This window comes from Cricetulus griseus, chromosome 2, assembly GCF_003668045.3.
Source record: "Cricetulus griseus strain 17A/GY chromosome 2, alternate assembly CriGri-PICRH-1.0, whole genome shotgun sequence".
NCBI classification, from domain to species: domain Eukaryota; kingdom Metazoa; phylum Chordata; class Mammalia; order Rodentia; family Cricetidae; genus Cricetulus; species Cricetulus griseus.
In genome coordinates this window covers 338,810,784-338,823,395 of record NC_048595.1, presented here as the reverse complement: position 1 = coordinate 338,823,395, position 12,612 = coordinate 338,810,784, and the positions used below count along the sequence as shown (strand labels likewise).

At 38.8% G+C, this 12,612-nt stretch overlaps 1 protein-coding gene across 1 annotated transcript in view; it reads right to left on the bottom strand.

The window, feature by feature from the left end:
- The window catches only part of C6 (complement C6), a 75,497-nt gene that overhangs the window by 37,855 nt on the left and 25,030 nt on the right, over positions 1 to 12,612 (bottom strand). Inside the window, exons 7-9 of the mRNA XM_027401376.2 lie at positions 12,050 to 12,250; positions 7,018 to 7,258; positions 2,699 to 2,824 (exon numbers count right to left, since the gene is read on the bottom strand). Coding sequence (XP_027257177.1) covers positions 2,699 to 2,824; positions 7,018 to 7,258; positions 12,050 to 12,250 — 568 coding nt within the window. The remainder of the gene's footprint in view (positions 1 to 2,698; positions 2,825 to 7,017; positions 7,259 to 12,049; positions 12,251 to 12,612) is intronic.

Sequence of the window (12,612 nt, the reverse complement as noted above, 5' to 3'; positions counted from 1 at the left end):
ATCTGTATGGCTCATAAGACTTCAAATTTCAGATTTGGGAGTTTCTGTGATTGTACTTCTGTGTGTTTGGAGAAGAATGAACAGCAATCAATCAAGGAAGAGAAGAAGAATTTCATATAAAGTACAAGTTATTTATAGTTTTAAGGCATATGAGAGAGCATGAGTTGTTTAGATGATTGGAAAAGTTTAGTTCTGCAGAGAAAGAGGCAAGGTCTTCGCCTCAAGTCCAAGTGGGACCATGACTTGCTTGCTGCTGGTTTTAAATGCTTTCAGGACTATTTTGTTTCATTTTTTGGGGGGGTTTTAAGGCCTTTGTGGTCTCCTAAAGGTCCATTTCTGTTCAGCCAGTTAAGTTTGATTTATTTCAGAGCTATGACTGTTGAGATGTGGACACAGGCTTCATTTCTTGTGACAGTCTCTTGGGAGAATGTCCTGGAAAATTGGTCTAACTGTCCTTATGCCTTTATGGAAAACAAAAGCAGCCATTTGCTTTCTAGAGAGCAAATGCCCTTTGTATCTCAAACTTCAATGAAGGTTGATATATAAAGAATTTTGGCTTTCTCGGTATTTTCTGTATTTTCTCCCTCTTCCTTTTTCCCCATACAATATGGCTCACCATCAAAGGTCACTAGAGTCTCTGTTATCTTGAACAACTCTTATTAGAATGCAGGATTCTGTATAACTCTCAGACTTTTTGTGAGACAAAGGAACTAATATGTAAGAGCCTTTAAAAATACAGTAACCATAAAGTCTGCCTAAGTCCTACAGCAGCAACAACAACACTCTATTGTTTATATCCAGCCAAGCACCCTCTAAACAGATCTTGATATCCACAGAGAAACTTGGCCCTCATTCCACACCAAAGAAGCTTCCTTTTGCAACAGCTCTTATGTAGATCTACAATTGGACAAAAGGAAGAGACTAAGTGGTCCTAGGGGTCCAGCTAGTACATCTAATGCAATCCTACACTAGGGCTGAGGGAACACTGGGGATGAAGGGCCAGAAAGGTTGTAAAATCCAGAGAACTAGAATGTTCTATGTAACACCTCCTGGACATGTCAGGGAAGTTGAACCCATGAAATCTCAGTACGGTGGCTGAAACAAGACCTCATAATGACAACACCTGCCAACATGCCAGTTGGGTGGGGGGACTTCACAAGGCTCCACCTCTAGATTAAGAACTAGAGGCAATCAGTGGCTACTGAGAGGGGAGAATGTTTCTTTTAGGGATGAGTGTCATTCTATGTTATACTATCCCAAGTAGTTAGGACTAAAGATGTGTCCATATGAGCAACACTATATGGACTCAATAGGTTTTATACACACACACACACACACACACACACACACACACACACACACACACACTTATAACTTAATGTGAACAGTTTTTAAACACCTCTATGTCTGAAACAAATATAAACAGAATACAAATAGGAGCCAAGATTAGAAGGCATTCAGTTAGTGTCAGATAACCAAGTGTGAAAACTGTTTTCCTGCACAGCTATGCAGGAGAATTGCCTCACTGGTAAGGAGCTATGGGGACAATCAACCAGTTTGCATAGTGTCAGGATGCCATCCATTATACATTATGGATCTGATAAATATGAGATAATAGGAGTTAGTAAGGGAAAAGACCACAAAGGGAACTTTCATATTCTGTGTTATAAAGATGCTTCTGTAAGACACACAGAATATTATGAAAAGGAATCAACACACATTTGTTTTTAATATCACATTGTTAATGACTGGTGTGTTCTGAGTTAAGCTCCCCGTCCTATCTTTCAGCTCAGATACGCCTGCCTGAATCAGACAAGCACTAATTAAACTCGGTGTTCCAAGAAGTGCCTGCTTCCAGACAGTCAGTGAATAAGGGAATAGTGTAAAGAATGGTAACAGCAGACATGCACTACAAGTCTCAGAAATGTGAATGGCCATCTGACCAGAGGGGTGGGACTGAACTTTGGCATGATTGACAGCTTTTGTACTTGCCATACCCATTCCCCTCATCCTTACAAACTTTTCAGGTCAGAGACCTAAGACAGTTTCCAAAAGCATGCTCATCTTTTGCTGTCTCAGATCTCAGGTCTGAGTAAAGCAACACTTAAAGATTCAATTCCTGTCTCTGCACATGTGCCTTTGGGGTGACAGGTGGTATGAATTCCAGCACTCTGATTACAAGTCTATGTTTTCAATGGTTCGTTACCTTCATATCCTTGCTTTCTAAGTTTCTTAGGGGGGATGTTTGGTTTATGCTCATGTTTAGTTTTCAATTCCTGACAAGGAGTCTGATAAAGAGTTCTATCAATACATTGTTCACTGAATCGAACAGCTTAAGAATAAGGAAAAGAACACCTTAGCCATTTCTGTTCCAATTTTTTCAAGATAGGGTGCTCTGTGTGTAGTCCTGGATGTCCCAGAACTCACTCTGCAGACCAGGCTGACCTGGAACTCACAGAGATCCACCTGCCTCTGCCTTCTGAGTGCTGGGACTATAGTCGTGTGCCACCACCACCCAGCTTCCATTTCAATTTTTTAAGTAGTGCTAATGATATTTTATTTATACCTTCCCTCACAGCCCGCGGAACTTCAAGGCAGTCAAATAATATCAATGAAGACATAGCAGTCATGTGCAATATGGCTAAATGGCGGGCAGCCTCAGTACACACTGGACAAACTGCCAAGAAAGTGCTATTACCTTCATATTTTTCAGACAGCTTATTCGTGGTGCACCGTTCTTCTGTGTTTCTGTGTATTGTAAAAAAGAGGAAACGTGTCTTTGTTTCATACTGGACACAGTGTCGGGTTTCTTCTTCTGTTAAACCTGGAAAACGAAATACAAGTAAACTGCCCTGAGAATGCACCATTGAGAAGTCAAGAAAGAGAACACGTGACTCTGGACTGGATACTGCCATCAGCTTCTATCCCGCTCATAGACAGCTTTGCTTTGAGATTCAGCCCGACTCAGGCCCTGAGGAAATCCCAAATGGAAGAGGTTCTGTGAGTTCCCACCATCTTCACCCTTGATTCTGGTGCCGGGAAGCACTTGTGAGGCCACTGTAACCCATTTCTTGGGGCTCTGGCCTCTCTCAGCCACCCTTGTTGCCATAGTACACACGGGACCAAAAGGACTGTATTTTCTGCTGCGCGTGATGCTTCTAGGTAACCCTGCACTTTAAGTCTGTTTCTCAGCGTGACCCACATTGTGGACTCAGCTGTTTTTGTGGGTGTGAGTCACTTCACTGCACACCATTTCAAGGATGAATCTTTGCCCACTGTCCATCACTCATTGCTCATTTTCACGTTTATTTGGGGTTCCTTCCCATGACTCATTCCATCCCTCCTCCACAAACCCCTTTACTAGAACGGAAATTCTAAAGTGTTGACTGGTGAACTATTCCGGCTCTTTATTGGCTGTTTTGTCTCTTTATCTGAATTCAAATCTATATCTGATGCCATTTTTCTGTTGTCTCAAGGGAGGCAGTCCCTTCAGGTTTGGAGTTGGTATTAATTTCTTCCCAGATCCTCAGGACTGTTTTCATTGGGTGGCTCCATATTGTCTTATATATCATGTAAAAACTCTGATGATTGGAGGCTGAAACCAATCCATTAGAAGACCTTTACGGATGCCCACCCTTTGCCAATGTCTTACGATTGGTTGTTAAAGCTTTTTGACTCTTGAATACCAGATTCACTTCCATCACAATGCCTGCGATCATGCTCACTGATCTGCGAGGCCAGGACAGCACAGAGAGACAGATCTAGCATCCCTAAAGTAGAGGTGGCACTACTCATCTGGGATAACGTGAAGGCGATTGATACTTCCCATTTTCTTCCCAGTGTTCCTAGACATCTGACTGTGCACAGGAGACAGGCTGTGACACCAGCTTTTAACAACTAAAAACTTTTTCGGATTCTGGCACTTATGGTTACAGGTTACAATGCACAGGGACAAGTATTGTGAGAGCTTGAGGCATATATCGCGTCACGTCTGATGCCATAGTGAAGACACGAAGGCATGGATTTTTGAGAGGAGATGTAAATAGTTGTGAATTAGTTTGGCCTTCTTCAATTTTCTTTTACTTTTTAGGTTTTAAGTCTGGCTCATTTGAAGGTACATGTTATTTGTTAGGAGTAAAAAGAAACAGTTTGAAGCCTTTGCATTTTCATTCTCAACTCTAACACAGAAGATGATTATTTCATTCAGTCTTGAATAACTATGTGTAACTGGTAACACTTTTTTTAAAGTCAAAATTTGAAGAAAGGGTAGCACTTTCCTACATCTACAGTTTATAATTCTTTTTATTATTCCTTCATTTGCTTTTTAAAGTTTATAAATTAGAATTAAATTTTATGTGACTAATTAATAGCACAACAATTTACCTAAGGGCAAACTTTATTTCATACACCTGAGGACCACGTGTGGATCCTTAAAGAAATGAGAAATGAGTCTCTTTCATGGTGTTGACAATGCAGTGATTAAAGAATCAAGGTTTCATTGGTGATTTTCTGTGCATGCCTTATGGTCCTCATGAGTGGTACATTGCATGGTCTCTGTACATATTAACCGGGGGAGTCTCCCTGCTGTTGTAGTACCTGATCTGTCACACCTAACTGTCTCTATACTGTGACAAAGGGATGAATGTTCCTGTAGCAATTCAGTCTTTTCTAAATGAGCAAGTCAGCAGCAGGAGTCAAAATACTATGCTCAAATATTTGTTTTGTTAATATACAGTAAAGGATTAGAAGTAATTTAAGAAACATGCTGAGAAATACTGAGGTGGTTTTGTTTTTCATCTCAAATTCAGAGCAGAAGATGACTTCCTCACAAAAGGATCTAAAATTACCCTCTTTTTTAGAGTATCTCCACTATTTGCAGTTTACACCACATTAGTGAAATTCTTTGATCTTGTATGCTGAAGTCATGTCAACTTTTATACAAGTTCTTAGCATACTGATGGGGGCACTGACCAACAGAGGAATGAGACAGTGAAGGGATGCAAACAAAACAGTTCAATTTAATTGTATTCTCCTGGGAGGAAAAGTACTATGGAACACCCAAGCTATTAAAAAAAAAAGAATGAGAATAGGTGTGCTGCTATTAAATAAAGCCTAACAATGTCTTAAATCTAAATCTAGTTTTAATCTTACTCCTAGATAAAGAAAGTGAGAAAAAACAGAAGGTTCATTCAGAGGGAAATTTAGGAAAGCCCACATTTTGGAGAATCCCATTCTATTAGGATGTGTTCTGTCCCAGTGTGCTTCATTTAATCATAATTAAGATTGCAGAGCAATATTAGCTGTAGCTCAGAAAGTTTCTGAATATAAAAATATTCAGATTATAAGAATATTGAATACAGTGTTATTAGATTTATGGGATCTAGCCACATGTATCTGTATGGTGTAAATACTATATATATGGATATGTATATGAATATGTATGAGAGTTTATTTTTAGATTCCTCTCAATCTTAACCCTTAGTTTACTCTATGTGTCTTTGTCAATTTCTACCTCTGTTTATAGAGAAAGAGATTGAAGGTGAGAATGTTTTAGCAGAAAAGCAGAGCCTGTCACTCCTTTGTTTTGGTTACAGGCCTTCAACTACTGAAATATTGGGTGGTTGGTTAAAGATTCACACAGTTTTTTGATCTAGTCTCTAAGCATTAGGAAGCTTTGCTGTATACAAACAGGTAGACCAATGGAATTGAATTGAAGATCCTCACATTAATCTTCACACCCACGAACACTTGATTTTTGACAAAGAAGCCAAAAATGTACAATGGAAAAAGAAAGCATCTTCAACAAATGGTGCTGGTATAACTGGATGTCATAGAAGATTGTAAATAGATGCATATCTATCTCCATGCACAAAACTCATGTCCAAGTGGATCAAAGACCTCAACATGAATCTAGTTACACTGACCTTGATAGAAGAGATAGTGGGAAGTGGGAAGTAGCCTTGAACACATAGGCACAGTAGACCACTTCCTAAATATAACACAGTAACACAGATACTGAGAACAACAATCAATAAATGGACCTCCTGAAACTGAAAAGCTTCTGTAAGGAAAAGGACACAGTAAATAAGACAAACAGCAGCCTACAGAATGAGAAAAGATCTTCACCAACCCCACATGGGACAGAGGGTTGATCTCCAAAATATATAAAGAACTCAAGAAACTAGACATCAAAATAACAAATAATTTTTGACTTATTTGAGGTTATTCATGAGTTGTTTTCTGGTGACCATTATTTTCCAATTTTTATCTCAAGGGACACATGAGAGATCACTACAACAGCACTGTTTAATTTCACACAAGTGTCTGAAAATAAAGCAATCCAAAGATTGCTTTATATGCATAATAATAATTATTATTATAATGATAATTAGTATTTGAAACTTTAGATAAAACTCAAGAAACCAAGATGGTTGGTGTATATTGCAGTTTTCCATATAAACTAAAACATCTGCTCTGTTCCTTAGGACATAACATTTAAAGCTTTCTTAAAATAAATTGCTTTGTGCTTGCAAATTTCAACAGTAATGAATATTTGGCCTATATTAACTTAGTCTCTTGCAAGTCCCTAATTATTCTTTTGTCTTATACCATTGGTCTTTACTTAAAATCATTAAAAGAGAATAACTGCTATTGAATTTGCTGTAAATTGTTGTGATATGTTATTTGCTATAAAATGTTATAAGTAAATTATATAAATGTTTGAGGAACAATTTCGTGTTCTTGAGGTACTGACAATCATTTCCCTTAAGTGACCATGACTCATTGGGCCACAGATGTTAAACATATTTATTTCTTCTTCTTCTTTTTTGATCCTTATTTACTATTTTCATTTTATTTTGTTTTGTTTATTTCAGTTTGCTTTTGGTTATTCTTCATCACAATTTTTAGCAACAACAAAAAAGATCTAGATAAAATCAAAACAGAGTCACTAGAAGGAAGGAGTCGGAGAAAAGATGTGTCCCATGCTATTGTCAAGCCAAACCAAAGCCCACACACCTGAGTTCTGAAGCTCCTGATTGCTGAATTGGTAGAGAAGGTCATACTTGCCCCCCAGGGAGCCCGAGGTGAAGTAGTGGGTCCCAAAGTCATCAAATATCCGGCTGTACAAGGCTGAGTTGTACTCTAAAGGCAGATGGTGAAGGGCTTTGAGAAAGACATCTGACAACTGCAGGTCTGTTGTTTTCATGGTGAAATTGAAGACTTTTATTGCTTTGTGGATCCGAACAAAGCTGGATTCCTAAGTAAAAGGAGCAAAGAAAATGGAGACAAAGATAATGAAAACATGAGGAATCCATTCTTCAAATGTCATCATCTTCTCATTAGCCCATTCCTACCACAGGATGAAAATAATTCTACTCTAGTGCATGTGTTCACACACTAGCTGTAGCTGTAGTCTTCAGGGTGCACTCCAGGATCTTTTCCTGGAATGCTCAAAGTGCTAAACAGATGAGACTATCACAATATGGCTTTGGCATGGATTCTCTCCCAAGGAAGAGGTCAGTGTTCAGAAACATTAGTCTTTGCAACTGTCCGTGCATAGCTGTACCACCAGTGAGTTTTTATTTGAATGCCCCTAATGCTAATGGTTGAAAATAAAAAAGGATTACATAAAGATTCAACTTGAAGTGTTGTGGGTATCATTCACTAACCCACAAAGAAGCATTAAATTCTGTAGATGTTAGCTGTCGATTGCCAGATGAAGAAAATATTCACCAGATGACATTTCACATTCCCGGTGCCAAAGAACACCACATTTTCTGCCACTAAGTAATGTAATTGAACTAATTCTTCCTTTATATTCTATCTCTACCACCCATATGCAAAAGTGAAAAGGTTTTTTTTTTTTAAATTGTCTTTTTGCAAACGTATCTGCTTGTTTCTTCATTTCTTATCATGTAGGTTAATTTGAGGCTAAACAGTTGATACTGTGTTATGGTCTCATTCCTTTACATTCTCCCACATAACTACTGACATTTACAAGTATATTCAGGTACACTGTATTTACAAATTATGCATTTTATCTGATCTCTCAATGCCAACCAATCGTGTTATATAAGCAATGGTAACAGAATAACTACCATGTTTTAGCAAAAAGATTTTATTGTAACTGTTAATTATAAAACAGCCATTTTCCTGTGTTATAATTATGACATCAAAAACTGCTAATGCAAAAACCAAAAACATTGTAAGGATGAAAAGGAGCTATCATTTGCTCTTTCTTCCCACTCTTCAGTCTCTTCCCTTCATATGTTCTTGTCTTCAATTTAATTTTTGTTCAGTTATGCCAGATGCACTTGCTATAGAAGTGAGCAAAGCAGAGAAAGATTGTTCCTTTGCAGAGTTCATGTTTCAGAGTGTGCCCATTAACTCTATTTATAAACCTTTACACTTGAATTTTGTTAAACAACCCCAAAAGTTGGAGCATCTCCAAGGTTTTGTTAAGAGACAAGTATCTTTTTTTATTTTTTATTTTATTCTTTTATTAATTCAAATTAGGAACAAGCTTGCTTCACATGTCAATCCCTTCTCCCTCTCCCTCCCCTCCCCCCTCAACATCCCACCTGCCCCTAGCCATCCCCATTCCACTCCCCAGGCAGGGTAAGGCCCTCAAAAGTGGCTCCCCAAAGTCTACCACATCATCCTGGGCCAGGCCTAGGCCCTTCCCCATAAAGAGACACGTATCTTTAATGTAAGCTTTTCAAGGTTGAATATTTACAGTTTTCTTTACAGAATAAATCATGGGAAAACATCTGCTCAACTTTGATAGCTCAACATAGCAGAATCATAGTCTTCATGCATCACAAATGTATGTGGACTGGGACTGTCTAGTTTAGACCAAAAGTTACATTATACCAGGGTATTAAGAAATATAAACACATTTCATCAATTTGTGAGATCTTCCTGTGCTTGGATTGTATTTGTGGTTTCAGTTTTGTAAAGTAAATGAGATAATCACTAAGTGAAGACAAAAGCTTCTGTCCTACCAGGTCCTGCTGCCCCGAAAGCCCCAAATAAGCACAAGATGCTATATTAATAATAAAGCTGTTGGCTGATGGCTGGGGCTTCTTATTGGCTAACTCTGTCTTAATTATTAAGCCATAATTACTCATCTATGTATTTCTTCATGGCCTTATCTTACCAGAGATTATCTGGTGTGTCCATCTTCCCGGTATCTACATGGCATCTCTTGGTGGCCGTCTCTGCCTTCCTTTCCCTAGCCTTCTCCTGGTCTGGTAGCCCCATCTATGCTTTCTGCCTGGCTATTGGCAAACAGTGTTTTATTCATCAACTAGTAAGAGAAACATATATGCAGAAGGACATCCCCCATCAACCAAGCTTCACAAAATTGATGTTTTTTTGGCTCTGAAGTGATTCTTTGCCCAGTAAGTTTAGTCAGATCTGGAATGGACAAAACAAAACAACAGCATACACTGGGTTCAAAATAATATGACAGACTTTGAAGATCCCTCAATGGAAGTTCTCACCCTCCCTGAGGAGCAGAAAGGGGATGGGATAGGGGGTTAGTGGGGGGCAGGGGAGGAGGGGAGGGAGAGGGAATTGGTATTGACATGTAAAACAAGCTTGTTTCTAATTTAAATTTACAAAAGGGAAAAAAAAGAGTCAACAAAGGCAAAAAAGAAAAACAAAAAACAAAAAACAATGAAGGCCCTGGATCAATTCACAAGTTTCTGGTGTGTTTCAGTGTTTGCAGAAACTAAGAAAGGACACAGTAGCATTTTCTCCTACGGTACATTAGAATGAGGACATGTTCTATTCAGATGGACTCTATCTTCTATGTCCATCATAATATTGGGTTGAACCACGAGGGCAGACTGGCTGAAAAGTAACAAATTCATATGCTTTAGCCTATAAATAGCCCCAGATGTTTTGACTTTGGGGAAGACTATTAAGATAAAAACTAGCTCTTTACCCCAGAAAAGGATTTTTATGTGTGTTCTCTAGAATGTTTGGAACATATATATCCAACTATGTGAAGTCTATCTTAAGTTCTGTAGGTCCCCTACATTTCTTTAGTTCCCTCATGTCCTTCCCTCTCTATGCTATATTTTTAGATAATTATGTATAGCTATGGATGCTTTGTCAGGGGCATGTGAGGATTTGATCAAAGACCAGATCCCTAGATAGTATGAATCAATAGATTAAAAGAAGAGAATGTATGTGTCCATAGAAAGCCCAAAGCAGATTTCATATAAAAAGATAAAGTTATGATTTACAAGAAATGTATTCAGTTAGTTAAGGCAAGCCTGATGACCTGAGTCTGACCCCTGAGACTAAGTGATAGGAAGAGAGAATAAACTCCAACAAGTTATGCTCTGACCTCCACACACATACTGTGGGGTGTGTGCATTCACATGTGAAGACACACACACACACATACATACACATACACACACACACCATAAATGAATGCATAGTATTTTCAAAGGTATTTTCAACATAATAGGGAAGTTATAGTCCATGAGATCTCAACATTATGGTTACCAAAACAAGACTTGCATAATGACCACACCAATCAACATACCCAAGAGTAGATGGGGTAAATTTCACAAGGCCCTATCTCCTAGATTAAAATCTATAGGTAATCAATGGCTGCTGAGAGAATGGGAACCAGTTTTCTCCAGGGATAAATTGTCTACTAGGTTATAAAATCTCAAGGTATCAGCTCTGAATACATGTACATGTGAGCAACATTTAATGAACTCAGTAGGTTAAAGACTTGTGTACGTGCATATGCGCGCACACACATGAGCTCGAGTGTGCCTGTAACAATATTAATTAAGGAAGACAATGTCTTGAATTTGAGAGGGAGTGGAATAGCAGGGGGGAATTAGTCGGGGAAATGATAGAAATACAATGCTCATATATAAATGTCTCAAAAGATTTTTAAAAATGAAGAAAATACATCAAAATCACAGGCAGTCTAAAAAATAGCCCCATAATTGGCCACAACATACAGAAGCGAAATCTTTTACTTTGTATAATTTACAGATGCTTAAAAATAATAGCCCTCTCAGGGGCTAGAGAAATGTCTCAGCAGCTAAGAGAACTGGCTGTTTTTCTAGAGAACCTGAGTTTGGTTCCAGCACCCACATCCAGTAGCTCACAATTGTTTGTAACTCTAGTTCAAGAGATTCCCACACATACATACATGTAAATAAGACATAAATAAAAAGAGCCTTAAACTTTATTGACAACAATCCACATTGACCACAACATGGGAAAGAAGACTGAAATTAAAACAAACACAACTCCCACAACCCAGGTCATAGAAGGAGAAGATTTGTAGTGCAGCACCCCTCATCCCTTTAAGTTCTAAAGTGAGAGGTTTTTTTTTTGTTGTTGTTTTTGTTTTTGTTTTTTTTTTTTAAGTGAATCTACACAGCCAAACACTGGGCTAAGCTCCTGGAGTTCAGTTGAAGAGAGGGATGAGGGCTCATATGAACAAGGAGGGGGGGGTCAAGATTATGGTGGGGAAAACCACAGAAACAGCTGACCCAAGCTAGTGGCAGCTCACAAACTATGGACTGACAGTTGGGGAACCTGCATGGGACCGAACTAGACCCTCTGAATGTGGGTGACAGTTATGTGGTTTGATCTCTTGGGAGGGGTGGCAGTGGCATCAGGACCTAGCCCAGGTGCATGAACTGGCTTCTTGGAGCCCATTCCCCATTCCCTTGCTCAGTCTTGATACACGGGGGAGGGGCTTGGTCTTGCCTCGACTTGGTATGACAGACTTTGGACTCCCCAAGGAAGCCCTCACACTCTCTGAGGAGTGAAGTGGGTGAGAAGGGAAAGAGTAGAGGTGTGAGAGAAGGGGAGAGAGGGGCAACTGGAGTTGGTATTAAAATGACAAACACATTTTTAAAAATAAATAAAAAACACAAAAAGCAAGTCTATTTAAGCATCTCTTAGGAATCCCAAGCATACAGCAATGTTCAGGTTCTTGTTGCTTGGCTAGGCATTAATTCTGAAGAAACAATGAATGATGGGGAACTATTTTCCTTACCTTTTTGTGGGAGGCTTTAATGGCTTCCTTGATGGCCGAGTTATGTTGGGATCCTCTACTTGCTTTTAAGGAAAAAATTATTGAGAAATCAGAAGACCATTTCAGATCACGTGACAACAAAGCCGGTTCATTCTTATTACTTCCAATATTAATTAAATCTTTGTAGAAATCTGTCTTGAAGTCATCTTCTACAGTTTGTACCTGGCCAAGAGAATATATATTAAAATAAAACACTAGTTAGGGAGAGAATTCAGCGTTGTAGGTGCAATACTAATGGGATTCCATAGATAAACATAGATCTGGAGAGACAATATTCTGAGTAGCTTGATTAAGGAAAGAACACAGAACCTAGACTTGAAGACAATAAGCTTTCATATATATAATATTTTTATTGACTATTTGGGAGTTTCACATCATGAACCCTGATCACACTTGTTTCCCAGTCCTCCGTTCCACTCCTCCACCTTTGTTACCAAGAAGGAGGAGGAGAAAGAAAAAGAGGAGGAGGAGGAGGAGGAGGAGGAGGAGGAGGAGGAGGAGGAGGAGGAGGAGGAAGAAGTAGA